The following is a 24,114-nucleotide window of genomic DNA, read 5'->3' on the forward strand; positions in this document are numbered from 1 at the left end:
TTAAGCACAACTGCACAATAAACATAAGTGAATGGTTAGCTTTTGCGCTTCTATCGTTAAGTCCGGGATTCAACCCCGCATTCGACCATTTTGACAAAAGTTTTTCTTAATTCCATCTGTGAATGTAGAGATAGTGCGTGTACTGTGAGTCCTGACCGACTTCCTTTCCAATCGTTTTTAAATCTTTGTTATTACTAATTACCGGCAGTAATGGATCTGCGAAGAGGGTTAGCGTGGGGATGTCTTTCGGATTGAAGCGTCAACCCCGAAATTACGGAATTTCTAAAACAAACTAAATGTTAGTTTTGCCTTTACTCATAAACTTCAAGCTGTCCTCAAATAAAAAAATTAGGAACTTTTAGAAAAACTAAGCATTAATAAGAAAAGCCATTCCCAAAATACTTTTCTAAATCCACCACTGATCATCAGTATAAAATAGTGTTCCGACAACCATCATATCCCGTAACAATAGTCTTCAAGGTTGTATCTGGAAGATTATAGTTAAATATGCAAACGAAACGAAATATTTGTTATGCCTGTACTCATAAACTTAAGCTCCTCTTAAATAAAAGTTAGGATTTTTTAGAAAAAACAAACATTATTCAGAAAAAAACCCTCCCAAATATTTTTCTAAATCCGATACTGATTATTTCTATCAAATGGTTTCAAGGTTGTGTCCGGAAGATTATTGTTAAATCATTGCACAGCTACAGTATACGGAAATGTGGAAGTACGCTCGAACAGATATATTGAAAACCGTATGCTCTGATGTATATATTGAAAAACATAAGTTTAATTATGTGCTAGAAGCTAGAGTACTAATGTCTAAGAAGTGAAACACGGATGACTAAAAAGAAATGATCTAGAGAAGAATAAAATGTCGATAATTCAGAAGTTAAATAAAGTTAAATATCTTGTACAGTTGCCCTCAAATACTACGTACTTTATGTTTACTTTAATTCATAAACCATGCTCCAGCCATCATGATGGTGAATTCCCGAGCGAAATATGGCATTTAGGTCATGGAATCTTATTTAACTTTAGAGTATACTATAAGAAAGCTATTTAAACCGAAAAATCATGAAACTGAAAAAAGCCAAAATTTCCAAAATTCTCGTTTTTTTTTTTTCAAAAAAGCCGGCTTTTTATGTGCAAAAAACCATCGATTCAAAACAGCCGGCTTTTTTGCATCTCTACTCCTTAGTGATGTAACTCGAACTGACCGAAGGGAATGCGTAAATTTAAACACACAAAAATTTAGCTACTTATTAATGTACGGGTGAATATATTGTCCAGTAATAATAGATACAGGGTCATCTCTTTATGGCCAAAACAATGTTTACTACCGAATACTAAATTGATATTTTTTCCCACTACTATAAGGAATTAAAAATTCAAGTTTTAAGCTTAAGAATATAGCTTTAATTAAATTTAAAACTGGGATACAAACTATTCTCACTATTTTACAATTTTGGAACATGGTGACTTTTTACCATTACTCGGAGAGGACATCCTCAAACTCTTCAGGCCACCATTGATCTACCAACACATCGGAAGTCACGGAAACCAGTTTCCCAACTGAAGATACTAAAGCGGAAGAATTCTCGGAAAAGGCCATTAATTTTACACGTCAGCATACTTCAATGGACGTATTCACAACCCGTAACGTCACCATTCCAGCTAGAATGCATTTTTCCTTCCAATTAATATTAAGAAGCAAAACAATGACCACGTATACTTTATTGTTACACCTTTAAACAACTTATTGGTTAGATATTGTCTAGAACCAATGATCGCCAAAATTCCGAAAAATAACCTTACTCTATTCGTTTCGAATTCTTCATCTCGTCCTATAACATTAGCTAAAAGCACATCGATAGCTTACGTAGAAGATAACCTACATGAGCTTGATATACAACAGGAGCAGGAGCAAATAACGGAAAACAACAATCAAACGTCATTTACGAGGAATCACGAAATTCAGGAAGATAGCCACATTATTCGATATTAAGCTTTTTGACATTGATCTGGATTTAACAGAGCATCAGAAAATTGTAGTGCATTACTTACTGTATAAGTATAGGACGACTGTATAATTCTTACACATCTGAAGATATTGATTATTTTAGAGGCATATGCATTGACAATACGGACAATTTCCATCAAATATCGCCGCCTATCCCACTTGTCTATCTGCAAACAGATAAACAGATACAACAATTCTTGGACACAAATGCCATTCAATAAACGAGCAATAGCTCATTTTCTTCTTCTTCACTCTTTGTAATGAAAAAGCCCAATACACGCCACGTTTGGTCTCAATCCGCTGAAAGTTATGGCGTTCATAAAAAGCGTTATATAGACTGAGGATGGTTTTCGTCTCAGAGGATGATCAGCAAAAAGTGCATAGAAACTTTGCGGCATGGTCTCTGCAATAGGCACATTTCTGAGGAAATAAACCGGTGCAAATAGCTCTAGAACACAACTGTAATGTTGAAGATAAATAATAAGATCTTTAAAATAACGTTAGTTTGTTCAAGCTTTTAAAAATCTTCTAGCAGTGTTATTTAATTATTAAGAGTTTACATGTAATAAATGTGGAGTAGGTTCGAATTAACTCTTTGAGGCACGGTGGGAAGTTGTGCTTACCACTTTTGATATTCATTTTTTTCGTTCAACTATTAACTGAAAAATTAAATTAAATTTATTTGCTGTGTTTTGAGATTGTCTACATGTATAATTTTCATGAAAATTTAAAAAAATCAAGACTTTTTTTTTCGTGCAGCAAGGGGTACAAAATGACGTTGGCTCCCGTGCCGCAAAGAGTTAAGAAATATGAATAGCTCCATAGGAAGAATTTATTATTGCAGAGAAAGTTAATGGTGGCTGTTCAAACTACTTTGTTTAAGCTTTCTGTTTTGTGTTATTAGTGATATTTAAGGTATTTTTGAAAAGTGTTCTAGTGACAAGTGTGAGGACAATTAAAAGTTGCACTTTGGAGTTCCATTGAGCAAACGGACGCAAATAGCTACCGGACAAGACTTTATCAAAGTTAGTGTCACGTCTTATATTTTATGGGTTTAGACTGTTACTGTTATTACTAGCTATTATTATTTGGATGTTATTATACAGGAAGGAACTCAGACACAAATTGTTAGTTTTGGGATGAGAGAATAGATTGATGCAAAAAGGCACATTTTTGTTCTGAGAGGATATCGAAGTGCTTTGAAGGTCGACGGCTGTGATTTTCCAATTGCTTGAACGCTTGTTCTCTACTGAAAAGAACCAAACTTGTTCGATATTTTAAAACTAATATATGAATATTTTCAATATCACGCCAATGTTAATACGTAACTTTGAGTAATACAGAACCTATACTTGAAACAAACATTTCATGCCTTAATGATTTTAGAGTTAAATTTGGAAACAATTTACTTACTTCTGGCTGATCAGGCGCATTTTTTCTGTTTCTTCTCGAAGTGAGTTCGTTCTTTCTCCATACCTACACCCATTTATGTCATTAAGGGTGTGATGTGAAAAAAGCCATCAAGAAAATAGCATGAAATGCTTTTAGACTATAAAACAGTAATATATCGTCTATATTTTAATTTGTCTTTTACACTCTTCATTAAAAAATGCCTTATGTCTTTAATGACAATCATAGATGATAAGAATATAGCGTACACCCTCTGAAAATTTTAGGACTATAGCACTGCATTTACCACCTGTTTCTGGATTTCTTTTTCGTTGTCGTCCTTTATTTACACCATGTATTATTCGTATTCACAGCTTGTGCCCCTCTTCATATCTTATTCAGATTAGGCTTTTCTCCTCACCCTTCACTACACATCTGATTGATTTACTTCTCATATTCTCCATGGATGGAGCGCAGGAGTATCAGGACAGAGAGTACATATACAGCATGTAGAAATTAACCATTCTTACTACCTTAGTACCTTACTACCCATAGTACCTTACTTCGTAAACGAAGCATTATCTTTACGTTTCTGCACTCATATTAATGGAATTTTTCAGTAATGTGGTATTTTTTCAAATATTTCAGATATGGTTACATTGTTCCTAGTTTCATAATTATAGATCTTAGTGCAGATATACAACACAAAGCTCTCGTATATACCTGTACCAGGTATAATAATGATTGGTTCAATACAGATATTTTTCCGACATCTACGAGAATTACGTAGTATGTCTAATCATACAATAAATTTCATGCGCTATCTGAAAACTTTGGTTGAGCCATTTGCTGAGAAAAATCAGTAACGTCTTTTACGGGAAGTAGCGTAATATAGTGACAATAATATACCCTTTACCGGTCTAAGTGATATGATTAGCAAAACAATACGTGAAAGTAAGTAGCATAGAATACGATGTATCGTTTCCAGTTAAGCTTATCACCTACACACAGTCCCAAACTTTGTAACCTTTCCAACTGTATTATTAATAGTTAAGAATGGTGGAATTGCATCTCTGTGAAATAATACAAACATTTTACATTATCAGCAACCAGTTATAACACAAAGGATTTTCTCGCTCATCAATCATAGGCCTGATACCGTTCTGTTATTCTATACCTTTCCCAGATTGTAAAATGAAAACGTGTATTGCCCGTTTCAAACATAAGAGCCTTGTCTCTCGCCACTACCAAAAGAACAACCTAACTCTTGTTAGGACGGTAGTTGGTGGTTGTTCCAAGATATCTGATGTCATTACGTAGAAAAAGAAACAAGAAAGGGAAATAAGTGAGAAATAAAGACGTAATATTATTGCTTTTTGTGATAAATTAAATAAAAGAAATCTAGAGAAAAAGGGACGTTTGGCAACTTATATTTCTCTTTCTAACCGAGGGTCGCCTATTGTTTTCTTAGATTTATGGCCTGCTGACAAGAGACAGAGCCGTGTGGGTGTTCCGTGCAATTCCAAACACTGGGGTTCTCTTGTTCTGAAACCGTCTATACAAGGTTATGATATTAGCTGGAAGTCATTAATGTGGATAAGACACCAAGTGGATCAAACAGTAAGCCTTGGAGAACACCTACGGACGGATCGAAATAAATTTTACATTTAATTACGGCACATCAGAATATATTTCATATCTGTAAATATAATGAACTTTGTAATTTGTACAAACTAAAATCTATTTATAATCAATTATGCAAATCAATCATTAGCCATTCTCTGTATACTAGAAAGATATCTTGAACGGAAGTATTCTGAAGTGGTTTATACAATCAAAACCCTGGCTTAAGTTAAAATAGATCGAAATGATATGATGGTTGATCAATATCAGACTATGTGATGTTGGTACTCATTGGAATATTCGTAGGTTTGTATTCAAAAGGTTCATGCCAGGGAATAATTATTCCTTGCATATGTTTTAAGTAAGTTAGTAGCCTACTTCTCAACAAATGAGATTATTCTGACAAACTTTCAGATAATGATATAGATTTGTAGATGTCACAATTTTGTTTTTTCACCTTTGTATATGGCAGGTTTGCTAGAAACCTTTTTAGACTCTGTGGAAGTTATAACATGGGGCAAAGGAGTAGCGATAGTATCGATTCGCCCTTTTAACTTGCAATCAGGAATATCATTTGATACTGTAGATGATAATATAATTTCTATACAATCTATTTCACTAATTTGTGGTTGTAAGATAGAAGGAATTAACTACTGAGTAAGACTTAAGTTCTTGCATGGTTTAGGCATCTACATGATCATTTTACTAATAGCACCACAGTAGAAGCTGTTGAATTACTTGGTATCTTCAATTCCAGAATCTCTACAGTTGTATTATTACAATTAGATTTATTTCGTTATTTTCCATATCATTTTAATATCACTATCTGACTTATTTAGAAGGTTCTTACAGTTAGATTTCTAAGCCTCCTCCTCCTTTCCTTATTTACTAAAATATTTCACCCATTTGAAATCGTATACACGTAACACATTAAATCTAATATAATTACTTATCTCATTTGTGTTTCACTTGGAATTTCACAATAATTTCAACTGCTGGTACTTCAGTCCGATGCATGCTCACTTTAACACGTGACATAGACTGCAACATCAGCAATTGAAATCGTTTACTTTCAAATTGGCACAGAAGTAAGACCAATAATTATAATTCACAAATTGAAAGCACACATTTTTGCTAGCACGAATGAATGTCTTTCATAGATGTTCGTATTTGCCCACTTTTCATCATCTACGTTCCATCTCTCCGTACAGAAATATTTAATCTTTTTCATCAGTTTATACTTCCTGGTTGTAGCTTGGCAGTGGCACTATACCCTTAGGTTTTTCTTTTACACAGCGAAAACATTCTTTGACTGTATTGGGAGATTCATGTAATCGATTAGTGTTTGGTGCGATTTCAGGCGGAGATGGCTAATATGAACCAAAACTATTGTCTTATATCTTTAAAATGTTTTATCCTGGTCATTTCATCATCACCCACTTAAGTATGACCAGAAAATATATCACTCCCCTTGTAAATCCAAAGATCATAGCGCTACCAGGAACATTCTTTTTTAATATTATACACTTTTTTTGTTTTATTCCTTGAGCTGTACTACTTAGCAAATCCTTTTGCAATGAGAATTCTTCCTCCACTCTCTCTTTTAACAGGTTTAGTATGTAGTATGGACTTCTATATTTAGGGTACTTTGATATTCTTTGGTAACCTGTTTACAAATGAGGTGATTATATCATCCAGAAATTCAGCGCATCGCATGACATTAACTTCTTCTCAAACAAGTAGTGCCTTCGATATATATTGTGGCCCTGAATGCTTGCTTTAGGCAATAATAAAATGTTGAAGTTTCCTGCCACCAGAGAGATCATAAAATTCCACACTTTCTACACCACCGTCGTAGAACTTGCACACTTATTTCGTACTTACGTGGACGCGTTCCTAATTAGTTAAGATTTTGCTTCCTCTATCACTGATAAAACAACACTCGGACAGCCATATAGGAATATCAAAACTCTGCAACAATGGAACTCACATTCAACCTCGAAAAGAGCGGCGTAACAACTATGGTGTAAACCCCGCACTTGCCGGAAGGCCGAACTATTTAAGAGACTATTCACCCTACTATCTCAATGGGTTGAATCGACTTTCTTTTAGTCTTAGTCGGCAATGTACGAGAGTTTTGAATGTTAAATGAATAAAACAAATACCGTATTTATCCGTGCATGCCGCGCACCTTTTCTGTACAAAAATGAAGTCAAGAAACAGGGTGCGCGGCATACACGAGGAAATATAGAATTGACTGAGCCACCAAGCATTTAAAATCACGGGGAGATTTTATTAACCTAATATTGGAATATTGTGAGTAATTTTACAAGAGTAGAAAAGTTTTAATATAAAATGACAAGTTACAGCTCATCTTTCCTCTTACATCTACATGATCGGCCAATCACAAAAATACCGTACATGTAGAAATATAGAATTGACTGAGCCACCAAGCATTTAAAATCACGGGGAGATTTTATTAACCTAATATTGGAATATTGTGAGTAATTTTACAAGAGTAGAAAAGTTTTAATATAAAATGACAAGTTACAGCTAATCTTTCCTCTTACATCTACATGATCGGCCAATCACAAAAATACCGTACATGTACTACCATCTTTTGGACAAGTCTTCCACCATGCACTAGTTTCCAGTAAGGATCAATGGATGGCTATTGCAGCTGATGACAATTGACTAGCTTGCAGCGTACTTGGAAATTCTTACTATGGCCACTTTTAGCGCTCGGGTATCCTTTTGTAAATTCATGGCACTAGTGGTATTTGAAGCCCAGTCGGATTTGTTATTCTGTGAAGCAGGTACTATTAACATTCAAGTACCCCTTGTTACGTTGGTGAGTACCGATATACGGTACCATGCACGGAAGTCTGTGATTTGTGTGGTTTTACGTGCTGTTGTTAAATTGATGTGCGTTGCTTACACGTTTTTTTTTTTTTTTTTTTTCAATTTTAACGTTCCAGAAATTGGGGATGCGCGGCATACATGCGTAAATACGGTAAATTACCTTATACAGTGTGTCCGTAAAGTTGCGCAATCCAAAGTTTGATTGCGTATATTTTTTGATCTAAGAATGATAAAGACCTGAGTCTTGAAACGGATGTAGCATTTTCTATGTAGATATTTTCGAGACCAGACCAATGCTGGAACTTGCAACGGTTTTATGTAGTAACGAAAGAAATTACCGTAAGTGTAAAATAAAAAATGTGCAAAATAAAGAAAATCAATATTCAGTTGCAGTAAAATGATTTCCTGCGAGTGGATTCTGTGTAATGTACAGTATGCATCAACATTTATCCATTGGTGCGAAAATGTGGCATGGTTGATACAGTGCACAGTGGTCCGAAACGCCGCAAAACCTGCGCAAAAATCCAAAATGTCAAGTATTGGAGTATGAGTAGCATACACGTTTAGTCCATACAATAGTGCATTCAAAAATAGCATTAAGTATTTTTTAAATACGAATAAAACGAACATGTAGAGAAGTAAAGTTTGTGTAATGTGTAATTAGAAGTTTGCTGTGCAGGAACTGGAAGCAATACTACAGCACCAACCAGCGTCTCTGTTTGAGAACACAAGTGAACGAAAAGGGAAACCCTATGAAACAGAAACTGTAGGGAAGTAGCAATGAGAGGAAGTATATAACTGCTCTCCAGAAATGAACCTGGAGGAATAATGTCAAAGTAGTAGGAGTAGTAGTAATATCTTAATCTGGTATATAAGTAGTAGGAGAAATGCACTGTAGTGGTGATAAATCATTGAGTTATAAAAAAAAAGTACCAAGAGGTACCAGTAAGATTCCTGCATGAGTGTGAAGGACACCAAGTATAGGTAACGTACATAACAAAAATTGTTGCACATGTTTGCACATTTTCAGACTAGTCACCTGTTAACATGGATCAGTACATAAAACAATGCATAATTTGACCCATACTAGATCCGCATTATGTACTGTCTTGACACGTTTCGCTTTTCATTTGGTCTTTATCAGAAGGAAGATAGGTTAATTACTAAACCGCACGTCGTTCGCTGTACTTTCGAGGGAGAATGGTTTGAGAACAGTATGTATAGGACGTGTAACAGTGGAAATCGCAATCTAACGCAGATTTTTTTCAGGCCTAATTGCTTTGATATTGTACACATTAGCCTTTGTGATTATACCCAATGTGCTTGTTAAATTCAGAAAGTGATGTTTATTATCTACTTTTTTCAGGATAATGAAGAAAAGTGCAAGGAGATAAAGAGCGCTATCAAATTGTTCTGCACCAAGATTTTCCAGCGACTAGATAGTTGTTCCAGAATGGTTGGTAGATTTTTTAAACGATATTCTGATTGGCTTAATGCACCTGCAAAGTTACCATTTCTGGAGCTGGCAACTGATGCTGTTAAATGTTTTCAAGAAAGTAGTGAATCTGTTAAGGAGGAGGAAAACCGTTGAACTTCGTGATTCGTATGGTTCTGACGTTCTGTCTTATGCAACACAAATGAAACTCGGTAAAGAAGGAAAGGTCACACCATCAAACCTGGTGAAAGAAATAACACTATCATCGCCAACAAGACCGAAGAAAATAAAAGAGGCTTGTAAGACTGTTACGGCTGATCAGCGAATGGTATCGTATACCCCAGATGAAGCCTTGTCACTAATAGTAGAAGCAAAGCTCACCAAACACCAATACAACTTACTTCGGATCCAAGCTAAGGCGAAAGCTGCTGACCTGTATCCATCCTACCACCAAGTTCTCGAAGCAAAAAAAGAATGCTATCCTCCGTCTGTCTCTGCAACTGACACTGCAATTGAAGTCAGTCTACAAGATCTTTTAGATCACACAGCTAATCGACTTTTACAAGTTCAGATGGCTGTTATCACTCAGATGGAAGAGAATGAAGTAAGAAATCTCACCCTTTTCTGTAAATGGGGCTTCAATGGTAGTAGTGGACAGTCTGCGTACAAGCAGAAAGGTGTTGAAGGGACTATAATTGACAGTGATATATTTGTTACATCTCTTGTTCCGTTGCAGTTATACGCTACGTCATCAAACGCAAAGCAGAAAACAATCATTTGGCAAAATCCCAGGCCATTATCTGTACGCTTCTGACAGCGCGACACAAAGATGTCAAAAGCTTCAGAGAAGACCATACCAGAAAGACATCAAGAACGGAAGGAAATGTGGACCTCTTTCATCGGTTGCTTTTAACATCAGATCCTGTTATTTCCATTCTTCGGAAGCTACCCCATAAGAAGCTTGCTACACTTTCTTCTGATGTTCTTCAGCTACTAATTTCACCTACACAGCAGAAAAGTACAGATGCATGTAGTTATAGTACCAGGTTTATGTTATAGTACCATGTTTTCCACATAGGAACAACATACACCATGATTTGAATTTCGCTCACACAATCATGCCTTTCGGACCACTGTGCAGTGTTGCCATATAAAAAGATTATTTAGTGTAAATTCGTAAAATGGGTGTTTTCTGACAGAAACACTGGCCCCTGGCGATGCTGTTGTCGTGAAATTACTGCAACAGGTGTGTTTTAGGTTAACTAATGATAAGCAATGAGAATTTGCACATAATTTACAAAATGAATTCTCATTCAAAAATTTGCGATATCGCAGGAAATCAGTTTTCTGCAACTGAATATTGATTTTCTTCATTTTGCACATTTTTTATTTTACACTTACGGTAATTTCTTTCGTTACTACACAAAAACGTTACAAGTTCCAGCATTGGTCATGATCTCCAAAATATCTACATAGAACATGCTTACATTTGTTTCAAGTCTCAGGTCTTTATCATTCTTAGATCAAAAGATATACGCAATCAAATTTTGGGTTGCGCGACTTTACGGACACACTGTATGTTTCAAATGACATACGAAGTAAACTTTTGCTCTAATAATTTTCAGACTTCGGTGAATAAATTTGATATGCACTATACTACTTCTCTAAAATTATTTTTCTGTCACGTGAAAGTTATTGTGATATTTAATGATGGCATGCATTTAACATGGATATAGCGAAGTTCGGTTATAATTATGATATCTACTATTTTACCAAGGGCAATGTTGATGAAGATCTTAGGTATTCTCTCTGGGGTAGGGACAAAATTGCAGTTACGTCTCTGCCCGAAAGAGACATTCATTAGCTGCTTTTACGACTGGAAAAAAAAATGTTGCATGAACAGTAATTTATGTATTTTAGTATGTTTTGCTCGGTTACGACTAAAAGATGTAAACAACATTGAAAACGTAGTTAAACATACGAGGGGTGTCATAAAGTTTTAATTATCACCTCGAAAAAATCAAGCTGCGACCATGAAACTGGGTGGTGGTGTTAGTTCTTCTCTACATATTCATCCTTCAATGTGACACATTTTTGCCAACGGTGGATGATTTGGCGGAGACCTTGGTTATTCGGCCTCATTTTGGCTGTTTAGAAAACGTTCCACCTCGAAAAAGTAGCATGTATAACTGTGTCCTGTGCAGAATGAACTGGGCATTGTAGTGTAGCAAAAGGACCTGCTTGGGCAGTTTTCCTCGACGTCTCCTCTTGATAGCCTCCCGTAATCTCGTCACGAAGTTTCGGTAGTATATTCCTGTGACGGTTTGCCCCTTATGAGCATAATGTGTAAGTACAACACCATGGCATTCAGCATCACCTTGCCCGAAAATTGTTGAGTCTTCGCCTTTTTTGGCGATGGTAAATCCACATGTTTCCAATGTTACCTTTGTTCCTTTGTTTCGGGGTCATAGTGGTAAACCCAACACTACTTCATGGTCATTAGGCATTTAAAGAAGTCATCTGGATTGGCCTGACATAGCTGCAACACTTCTGCTGCTGCCTCGGTTCAGTGGGCTTTTTGAATGGGTATGAGCAGTCACGGAACCCAGCGAGCGGAGAACTTTGTCATGTGCAAAATGTTATGCAAGCTGTACAACACTTTTCCATTATTACCTCGATTGTCATACACCAGTCTACGAGCACCAGAGCCTTCACTTCTCTTGTACTTCCTGGTTGTTCACAGAGAGATGGTCTGTCACTTTGTTCTTCGTCATTCACACTTGTCTGACACACTGGAAGCGTCTGCACCACCTAACCATTGTCATATGATGGTGTAATTGCCATACACTTCCACCAACTCAGCATGGATTGTTGCAGTGTTCTTTCCCTTCAAATGCAGAAAACGCATTACCGAGTGATACTCACTTCATCAATGGGTTGCGTCATTTTGTTTTGGTTCCTCCGGCGTGCGACGATACTGTGATGCGGGGATTTCAGTATGTACCAGGATTATAGACACGTGCCTTCAAAGGAAGAAAAAATAACTGTGTAACCTTATATTTTCGAGTAATAATTAAAACTTTATGACTACCCCTCGTGTGTTACATCAATGATAGAAATAACTCGTAGTCAAAGGGAAAATATATGAACAACAGAGTATTGATTTTGTAATATTTGTTTATATTAGGTCAGTACTATGATTCAGTAGCTGTTTCATTCTATGGAAAATGAAAGCTTTATGTCAAGAAAGAAACCGCCATTCTGTCTTTCCCTTCAGATTATTAATTAATAATGCATTAGTTTGCTAGTTTTAAATTTCTATTTCTACCGTTAGATACTGGTATTACTACTTTACTTAAATGCTACTTGTAATTTCTGTTCACGAGAATTACCACATTTTATTTGGAACCCTATTAAGTTTAACGTATGTATTAAGTATTGTGATTGAATAACAAGATATATTTCATTTTTAATAAGATCTTCATCTCAAGAGAAGATCACGTGTGAAATAAGCTACTTCTACTTCAAAAACTACTCACCTTCCTGTTGCTTAAATGAACAGGATTTGTGCAATCCTAAGGAATGTGGGTTGAGAATTCGGCAAATAACTTGTAATCTTCTAGCTCCAGATGATAAGTGCCACATGTTTAATTTACCATCGAAAGTATTTCGACCATCATCAATCATACTGCTGCTGGAAAATATTTATAGTTAATTAGATTTTATTTATTTAAAGAAAAAACAAACACAAAGAATATGATACGATTACGTATAGAAATCATTAGGTATATGCTTTCCCAGATAATATCAAGTTAAACTATAGACTTGCAGAAAATTAGATGGTGAAGACTGGAAGAGGAGAAATTAAGGGGATCGTTCAAAGAAAGTGTTATGGAATGAGTAAACCTAAGAAAAGGATGTATAAAAATGGTGGAACGCAAACAGTGCGAGCATACTAATGGCCGCAGAGAAGACTTTGGGTAAAACTTAAGAAAATTTCTCCTCCAGAAAAAGAGATGTGGTGGTGGAATGAGGAACTGCAAGAAGTTATTACCGCAAAGAAAGAAATAAAGAACACGCGGAATGCTTCTGGCACAGAAGCAGTTCATAAAGCAGCAATGAGGGCAGTGACTAGGAAGCTTGGGGCGAAACGTATGATGAACTGGAAAAAACAGGTGGAGTGAAGCTACAGTTTAGCAAAAAGTAGAAACATGACAACAAAGGATATTACTCACATTAGTCTTTAGAGGACGGACAGGGATTTAAAAAAATCATAGACCTCCACGTTGATAGCGCTAGTAGCTCTGCCACGGGAACATGAACTATTCCTCGTTCGAAAGCTTATGGCATACAGACAACAACGAGGTAATTTTATGCCCCAGTTTTAAACCCTAGAAAAAGAAGAAAAAAATAAAAAATAAAAATCTGCCTTTCTGGGACTCGAGCAACTCTGTTCGCCGTCGTATGTCGGAAAAACTTTCTGACATGTAGCCCATACATTGGGTGTAATCATATAAAAAAAAAAAAAACGAAGGGGTGTAGGCCCAATAGCAAGACAAATAAAAATTCAGAACTCCGTACCTCCGATAGTCACCCTGCATATTTTCCCTATTGAACTGTGGTTTAGCCTCATGTTGGCAATCCTAGCGACGTCCTTAATTGTCCAGGGATATGAACCATGCCTTGTTGGAAAGCGTATGGAACACAGATTCCAACGGGGTAACTTCTTTGCTCCCCTGCGGCAAACCCGTAGAAGAGGAAGAACAAAATCAAAAATTAAAAAAAATCTTTTCTTTTTTTAACTTTCTTGGGACCCTGGGAGCACTGTTATGGATCGTACCCAGGAAAAAAACTTCCGGTATATAGACCATATATTCGGTGCAAACATATAAAGAAATGAACGGCCTAGGTTTAATACCAAAAGAGAAAAAATTGGGAACTTCGTACCTACCAGTCACCTGTATAAATATTTCGATGGTTTGTGGTCGCCTCCCAGTTTAGCAGCCCTAGCGCCGCCCCTAATCGTCCCAGGGACATGAACCACACCTTGTTGGAAAGCTTATGGAACACAAATTTCAACGCGGTAACATTTGTGCTTCCCCCGCGGCAAACTCGTAGAAGATAATGAAGAAAATAAAAAAAACACACAAAAAATATGTTTTTTTGATTTTCTTGGGACCCTGCTAACACTGTTATGGGTCGTACCCATAACATACGTATGGGAACAGGGGGGCACAAAAGTTACCACGTTGGAATCGATGTTTCATAAGCTTTCCAACGAGGTATTTTTCATGTCCCTGGGACAATTAGAGGCATCGCTAGGGGCGCCAAAGTGTGGGTGACCACAATCCATCGATAAATATATACAGGGTGACATATTTACGAAGTTACAATTTTTTCTGCCTTCCTATTGAGCCTATACCCTTCATTATATATATATATATATATATATATATATATATATATATATATATATATATATATATATATGATTGTACCCAATGTCTGTCCTACATGTATTTTTTTCTTGTGCAGGACTATGATCAGTGTTGCCCGTTCTAGAAACGTCAAAAAAACATACGTCCAAAAACATTTTCTTCTTCTTCCACGCGTTTGGAACAGGAGGCACAGAAGTTCCCTTCTTTGAATCGTTGTTTCATAAGCTTCCAACTAGGTATGCCCCAGGTTCATGTCCCTGAGGCAATTACGGACATCGCTAGGGCTGCCAACATGAGACTAGACCACAGTCCCTACCAAATAGTATACAGGGTGATTATAATAGGACGAGGTTTCAAATTTTTATCTGTCTTGCTATTAGAGCTACGCCCTTTATTTTTTATATTATTTCTGGCCTACATGTCATTTTTTTCCCTGTGTACGACAAAGAACAGAGTTGCTAGAGATCCAACAAGGACAGATATGTGGGTTTCCTTTGTTTAAAAGAAACAAACTGAAAAAAGGATAAATTCAATACTCCCTCATTTAACCTCTCGCAAGCCCACGAGCCACATACAGGGTATCACTAGTTTATGTTCATTTATCTCTATTGATTACAATTTTTATGCTTGTAGCTCCTTTGGGGGAGGAGTGACCCCTCAAATGCAGAGTAGGGGAGAAGAAACTAAAAATACCAAACTTTCCTCCACTGCCTTTGCCCCGCTGTAACGCCCATATGGATGAAATGCACATCATTGGAAAATTCCATCCTTCATGATGAGATTGACATTTAAATCAGCTCTCTAGGTTAATTAGGAGCTGAGCTACAGAGATTTAAACTGCTGTCTCTGTATCAGCTGTCCTCTAAATGTTATGCAAATGAAAAATGACCAAGGATCGATGCTTACCCATGAAGACAGGATGAAAGAGAGAAGCGTACGTTATTTCGAGAAGCTTTCAAATGAAGAAAATCCGAGGAAAGTTTTCAGCGATGGAAAATCAAATTTTGAAGCAACATCAAGAATAAGCCGGAAAGAAGTAGATAAAGCTTTAAAGAGAATAAAGACAAGGAAAAGCGATAGATCCAGATGTTATACAGTAGAAGCATAAAAGAGATTGGGTTAGAGGATATAGATATTGTATGGGATCTGATGCAGAAAATCTATGAAAAGATGCGAAGTCAATAGAGGGATAGTGTTATTGTATCTGTTTTTAAGAACGGAAATTACAGAACTATGTAAAGTACAGAAGAATTAAACTAATGTCACATACGATGAAGATTTGGGAGAAGATTGTAGAAGGCTAGTTGCGGGAATAAATGTCAATAGAAGGTCAGTTTGGATTTATGCCAAGAAAGAGTAAAACGGACACAATTTTTATACTAAAATAAACTATGGAAAAACAAGAAACAAAATATTGCATTTGATATTTATTGATTTGGAAAAGGCCTAGACAGAGTATACGACAGGGAATGCGAAGATGTGCGAGGAAGGAATGAGTGTCAAAGAAATACATAAGGATAATCCACAATATCATACTGGAACTACGACTCAAGTTAGAATTAGCGTGGGATTAACACGCCAAATCCCTGCTTGGATTTGGTTACATCAGGTCTCAGCTTTAAGCCCGCACCTCTTCAACAGTATCATGGATGTTATTGCTCAAGATGTGAGGGATGAAGTTTCCTGGTGGATGTGAATGCTGATGATATACACTATGCAATACAAATCGAGAAGTTGAAAGGAAAGTAGAGTGTTGGAGGAAGTCTTTGGAAAATAGAGGCCTAAAAATTAGCAGAAAGGAAATGAAGTATTTCGAGTTTAGCGGAGAAGGAAATAGGCAATTATGGCTAGAAGGAGAACAATTGAATGAAGTGAAAAGCATCGAATATTTAGGCTCATCTGTTGGTAAGAATGGTGATTTAGCCGTGAAAATAACACATAGAAGGCCAAAAGAATGGCAAAACTGGAAGAAAATATGTAGAGTTTTGTGAGGCCGTAGAATCACGGTAAAGAATATAAGGAACAGTGTTCTGTATTAGTGTAACAATAAAGGGATGATTTACAAAACAGTGGTTAGGCCAACAATGATTTGCAGAGCAGAAGCATGGCGAAATGAGAATGCTGCGCTAGGTGTGTGGGATGACAAAAAGAGGGAGTGGGAAATGGAGAGTCGAAGAAATAACCCAGGTTATAGAGACATCAGTGGATAGCCACCTAATAAAAGCAACAAACGAATATGTGGTCAGACGAGTGATGGTAATGGAAACAGATGGGAAAAGAGGTAGAAGCAGACAAGAAGGAAATGGATGAATATGGTTCAGAATGACTTTAAGGACAAAGGCCTAACAGGGAAAGAATTCCGGGACATGGCTTTATGATGGAGAATACTCATCAAAAACGTCGACTCCCACTTAAATGGGGAAAAGACGGAGTGAAAGGAGAAGAATAATTAGTACCAAGTGATATTGAATTTATATATAAAAACAAATTATAAAAAGCAGCCTAACAAGTTATATGAAAGTGATTGGATACAAATCATATTGGTGTTGAATTAACACAGTGTGTACTTTCGTAATACTTGAGGCTATTTTCCTTTTACAGGATTAGGAACAAAACAATAATGATATTATTACTTACATTTTATGACCACAGAGAGGCCGAAATATAGTGAAAAGTGAAATCCTAGCGCCGAATAGACATCTATACGACAACTGCTCATCGTAAAAATCGGATGAGTACTCCCTACATACCTATCCGGGCAACGTTCACGAGCAGTGTTCCTAGCTCCAGTACACCTTTTTATTCACGTAAATACTGCATAATACTATGCACGTCTTTTTTTATACAGGGTGTCTACTAAAATTCAAAAATGAAATTTCGGACTTTTTCGTGACCTTTTCTTTTACAAGCCGTAACATTCAAAAACTAATAACAGTGCCTATATTCTTTAGCACTTATCTTTACCTTATCTCTACTTTCACGAGATTTATCCTTGGACTTAGTGTCTTCTCACATCATTTTCAATATATTCACTGTATATAGTCTGTTTTGTTCGGTAACTAACCTACAGCAAACACTCACAAATCCACCAATTTTAAACTTACATATCTAAATACGCATGATATATTGACACATCCTTAGCAATACTTCAGAAAGGTCACTTTCATTGTAAACAGTTATATTGATGGATTCTATCTCTCTTTTAAGATGGTTAATATTGTTTTACTCTTTTTTGAGCTTTTCCGATCTCCTTCTGAAGTGTTTCAACTTTCTCTTCTGTCTGTGTAACAATCTTCTTTAATTTTCCTTCAACACTTTCAGGTATCCTGCTTCCATCTCGAGTTTGTCTTTAGTATTCATTATCTCGTCATTGCTTCAAAGATTCCATTCGTTTCAACGATGCTTTTCCCACAGCCATGATCATAGACTGTTATCGATATCTGATGTAAACCTGTAATGGTTAGCACGGCACAATATACGGAACGTTGGGAAATTCAGAGTGGTTCTCCACAAAACACTCTTTGTTAACAGATTTTTTTTTCTATAGCAGCATTTCCATGAAACATTGTAAGTATATGTTTAGCAAATTCTACAAATTTTTCATCATGACTGAAAATTTTCATAAGAAATAGATCTAATCTATCTTTCTTCTAATTAAAAGACTTCTATGCTTCTTGAATATATGGTTTTTTACAAATCGATAAATAACTTTTTAATTTCATCTGCTTCGACGTATACTACGTGGCTTTTCGAGGTCAGTTTTTGTAAAGCACTAGTAATACAGATTCTCTCAAAGACCTACTTGTCATCACATACGGAGAAAGGCATGATGATCCTCTCTCCATAACTTTACGCAATGGTGATTTCTGATTAATTAATGATGAAACAAAGAAACGAGAAAAAATTTCCAATCTTTTCTGAAAGAAAGAATTCCAAGTTCTTGTATTCTTTGCATGCTGCTGTTGCACTAAGCCCAATATCCACTCATCTAACATCCAGAAGATTGTCTGTTTTCGTCACATCCACAACCATTAGGTGTTCGGCTGTTTTATCAGAAGACACTATACTCACGAAGCGATTACCAATACTGCGGACCACAGAACTAACATGAATGGTAAAAGAGGTTTGTCTGATTGAAAATTTGTCAGCTATGATATAAATTGTAATGCTACTGATTGTAGGAATGAAAGTTTCGGCTGTAGCAAGTCATCCGCTAAAAACTTCCGTAGAAAGTGGAAATTTTTTGTGTTCGGAGGTTTTGAAGACACTTGATTACATATTTCTTCAAGAAAGGAAACACTCGATCGCTCGCTTGGATGTGGGTGCGAATTAGGCCGAATTTCCATGCATGCGATGGAAGTGTGCTTTGCTTGCGATTAGGTAGTGTTTAAAGCTGACAATAGACATTTTTGACGGTGAATTTTGACGTCTAATAAAACAAAATTTTCCAGTCTCTACTTATATTTATACAGATAAAAAAAAAAAAATCTTGACCCAAAAGCTAAATTGACTTTTTCTTGACTTTCATGACCGTTTTCTGATTTCATGACTTTCGTGACCGATACAAACCCTGTTATATATATGAAAAATAATTAAATTCGTGCAGACTTGTGTTGATTGGTCTGGTCATAATGAACAGATGCAAAGAAAAAAAAATCTGTTCGCTTTGTTGAGACATCGACGAAAAAAAAAACGCACCAGGCAAATGTGGTGAAAGAAGTCAAACAACAGAAATAACCTGCTAGTCAGTATATATGTATAGACAAGTAAAGGACCTATTCTAAGAAAGGGTTGGCAAAAACCATGTTTTTTATTGAAGAAAAACAACAAAAAACCCGTTTTTTTTTGGGTTTGAACCTGTTTTTTTGGTTTAGACTTTTTTTTGTTTAAATAATTTGCTTTATGTATTTATATCACATATGGACAGAAATAAGTTTGTTTCACCTTGGTGTTATTATGCAACAACCGTGTTATGCTGAAAGGGATCACATACAGCCTAAGATTAAAGCGGAGTCCAAACCATTTCTTGATTTACATTCGAAACAAATTGTCCTCTATTTGAACTCGAAACCGGGACTAATTTGTCACAAATGCGATACGTCTGCCGACACACTCATTAAGGACTCCTGATAAAATACGTTGCACTGATCTTTACATACTTTTAATATAATTGTCTAATTGTCGAGAGTCATTTGAAAAGGACAAAAAGATAAACAGTTACATAAGTGAAACCATTACACAGAATTACATATGGACAATTTCAAAATACTGCAGAGTACATAAGAACTAATTAAGTCCAAGTTAGTACACTACGACTTTTATTAGTCCAAGTTAAAGGAAGTCAACGACTTAATTTGCATATCAGTAAGAAACGTGAATAAAGGTACGAATTATTTGAGTCCACTTTGGCTCTGACCCATTTATATATAAATAGATACCAAAGATACTTCTAATTTCAGTAAATGCTTCTCGTGGGGTTTGTATGTCCCCCGCCAAAAAAGTATGGTATTTCGATGTAATGTATTAATAGGAAACATTACTAGAACGAAACAGTATTTAGAATTTTTCTTTGATTGCAATTGTATAATAATAGTAACAAACTATAAAAAAATCACAAAAGAAACATTCATAAACTTATATATGTTTAAAAAAAGTGCTTTTGTAGTATAATCTCTGAGTAATGAATGGGGAATGTAGGTCTGAATATAATATTATAATAAGAATAACACGCGGGAGTGACATGTGATAACCCACAAATGTGTGTTCATCAAGATTTTACGAACATTTTTCGTTTTTTGGTTTAAACCAGTTTGTTTTTTTTAAAAAACCAGCTGGTTTAAACCAGCTAACCCTAATTCTAACAGAATAAAACCTACCAACTGCATCAAATTGGAAACGAATAACATACCGTACTTATATACAAATTCACTTTTTCTTCTGTTTTTTCTTCAAAACTTTTGTCAAAACCTACGCACGAGAGGTTATTCTCAATCATGCCACTTCGTTTAGTTCGATGTGATCTACTTACTGACTGATATGACCTGAATGGAATACGTTTTACTTCAGCAGAAATTAAAGTTGAAAAATTTGTAATTTTGCATTATATCTCATTAACCATATCATGCACTGTTGTCTTAGTATCGTCACAACGAAGAATTTGATGAGAATGTTTCAGTAACAGGTGATCAATCTTTGTTTACACAAAAAAAAAAAAAAAAAGTTTTCACATTTTTTTCGAAACCTGCACATGAGATTTTACACTGGTATAACGTGTGAGTCAAAAAATTTATGCATACTTTGAATTGTCACAGAAAGTTTATTTTCCAACCTACAAGGTTAAATGTTTGGGAAAAGTAAGGCTACAGTTCAATTTCAACAATAAGCGTTCTTTCTGGTCAAACTAAATGTTCCAAATGGTGGTTAAAGTAAATGTTCAAAATGATGGCCTTCGGCATCGATATATTTCTGAGTACGAGTAAGACCACTTCCTTACTGTGCCCCATAAGGAAGAAAAAAGACAGGGTATCTACTAAAATTTCCAAATGAAATTTCATGACTTTTCTTTACCAAACCATTAAATTTAGCAACATTCTCAAGAGCGAATTTGGGTGCGACTTGGGCTGAATTTTCATGCACGCGATAAAAGCATGCCTTGCTTGCGATTTGGTAGCGTCTAAAGCCAACCATAGACATTTTTGGTGGTGAATTTTGACGTTCTATAGAACAAAATTTTCCAGTCTGTACTTATATTTGTACAAATAAAAAAAAATCGTGACCCAAAAGCTCAATTTCTTGACTTTTATGACCATTTTCTGATTTCGTGACTTTTTCATAACTTTCGTTACTTTCGTGACCGATAGACAGCCTGGAAAGAGCAGCTTAATTCCTGGAGAGTAAGAAACACGATTGTTCCTTTGCCTCCTATCTACTGGCCTAGTACATTTTGATCCAGGTATGCTTGCACATCACTTTCAAAGTGAGGCGGGGCGCCATATTGTTGTATGGCAGGGAAAGTGGAATCAGCAAGCATTGTTCGATACGTTTATCTCCAGTTACAGTGTCGTCAAAACGGAAAGGTCTAATGGGTCCCCTAAGAAACAAACAGCATCACATATTTACACCAGACAAATTCACAGACTATTCAATAGTATTGTAGAGATTATCTTCAGCCTAGTACACATAATTATACCTATTGATAGTTCCATTAAGTATGAATTGTGTTCATCCAACCAAACAATGCTACCCATAAATCCCGGTTACGCGTAACCATCTCCTGAACCTATTCACAAAATATGTATATTGCAATCGGATCATCATTATTTAGTTGTTGCACCAACCTTGAAATGTACACATGGAACTTTATTTTCTTCAGTATGCACAGCACACTACTTGCGCTTACGCCGCTCTCCCGTGACCCTTGCTTTGAAGATTTTTGTGGCTAACACTGAAATAGTTCCAGTACCGCTATGACATACTTCTATGACTTGTAGCCGTGCAAGGTCACCCTCGTCAGCCTCTCTACATCACACGCTGTTCTTTGAACCTCAAATTTGTCCCGTAATGTATAATTGTTACCCTTGAAGGTGGATCAGTCCCATACTCACGTCTCCACTGTTTCTGAACCTCAGTAACATTCTCAAACTTTCAGTACCACTAAATAACCTGCTTCCGCTCTTTAAAGATCAAACGTCAATTCGCCATGTGGATATTACTCTCTTGCAACTAAATGAGTTGCGCAACTAGGTAGACGATTCTGCTACAACCTGTATATTCTATGTAGATTAACTGGCTGATCAACAGTAGTGTATGTAAAGTCCTAATACCAAAATATCCTCGCAGACCATTTAAAAACTCAGAATGTAAGTTTCAGAAACCACACAGTTTTATTCCATTATGCTCCACAAAACATTTACAACAAACATAAAGTCAGGACTTTGGAGCTCAAAGAGTCTAACTGATTTTTGAAATAAAGTTTTTTTATGACCAGGACATGGACTCTCCACAGTGACATATATAAACTGGGAAGTGAACTACGACGAAACCCACTCATCGATAAACCCTCGAATGGAATGCGATGTGGTTCACCTTCTAGTTTGCATATTGTGCTGCAGAGAGTCCTTTCCTGAACATAAATACATCTTATTGGAAAAGTCATGTACAACTTAGATCCCTTGTATTCTGGAGCTATCAGCAACCACGAGTGAATTATGTAGTTTTTCATGATCTGTGATAAATTAGAATTTTTGGAAAAAGTGGTAGATAAAATCACATGAAAAGGTGATGGTACACCTACAAATGTGGTAACCTACCTTTTTGTGGCATCTGACATGCTGGACTTTTTAACTTTTACAAGTAGTTGTTGACGGCTCGAAGATGCAGTTACGGTAGTTCACTTTGGTTTCAGACAGCTTTATTACTATTGATGTAATGCTATCTTATACATATACATAGCATTTAACTTTTATAGCTTTGATCTGTTTACTTGACAAGAAACAAGAACACCTTACATCAGGAGTCTTTTCAATTCTGCACTATCATGACAGAGTTCGTTAATTATGGCATTATTATCCACTTTATTTAGTAAATCTCTTTCACATTGCATTGATTCAAGGTCGTCTTGACCGAGACTCGCCCTTAATCTAGATTCATTAATCTTAAGTTTGGAAAGCGTTCGTTCACAACTTACTTGCATACGAGGGATGGTAAGGAGGAATTTGTACACTTTAAAGAGCTGTGTATAACATGAGGAATACATGCGATATTTATATATACAGTAATTTTGAACGCAAGGTTTCTTTAATTTGATTTCCTGCATCGCTGATTCAATATTGTCCCATTGCGATATCTTGATGCAAGTGACTTTAGGTCTTCGATAAGTTTTCCTTTATCGAGCTGAGAATTAACTCTCAGATTTTGTTCATTGCATTTGAGAGTAGTTCGCCTTTTAAATCACAAAAAGTCCTTGGATCAAAAGACGCCAAGTCTGGATAAAGGTTTTTGTGTTTCGATAACTGATTGGTCATACTTTGATTTTGTCAAGGACAACATTGAAAACACACAATCTGAAGCTTTCTTCCTCTGTATTTCCTATGATTTCGTGAGATGCCTATTCACCACTTATTTTCTTTACTTTAGGTACTTTTCTTTTGGGAACTCTGTTTCAATCCAAAGATCTTAAAATGAAGGACACTCTTCTACTCTATCATTAATCTTTCTTCGACCCTATTCTTACAAAAGTCTTTGCTGCCACACTAACTTCATCAAACATTCCTTGCTTTACTCAAACCATGGTGTGTAGCGGAAATGAACTTCCAAACTTGGATATAATCTGAGTCTTAACT

General features: G+C 36.1%; 1 protein-coding gene across 3 annotated transcripts in view; it reads right to left on the reverse strand.

The window, feature by feature from the left end:
• The window catches only part of c12.2 (von Willebrand factor A domain-containing protein c12.2), a 1,756,568-nt gene that overhangs the window by 1,636,230 nt on the left and 96,224 nt on the right, over positions 1–24,114 (reverse strand). The window contains exon 2 of one of the 3 annotated variants that reach the window (XM_081733805.1): positions 12,875–13,029. In XM_081733805.1, the coding sequence (XP_081589931.1) occupies positions 12,875–13,022 (148 nt within the window). In that variant the 5' untranslated portion in view covers positions 13,023–13,029. Of the gene's footprint in view, positions 1–12,874; positions 13,030–24,114 lie in introns of those variants that run through there. The other 2 variants (XM_081733806.1, XM_081733807.1) reach the window with 2 other exon arrangements.

The sequence above is a fragment of the Thermobia domestica genome, chromosome 12, assembly GCF_964235325.1.
Source record: "Thermobia domestica chromosome 12, izTheDome1.hap1.1, whole genome shotgun sequence".
Classification (NCBI taxonomy): Eukaryota; Metazoa; Arthropoda; class Insecta; order Zygentoma; family Lepismatidae; genus Thermobia; species Thermobia domestica.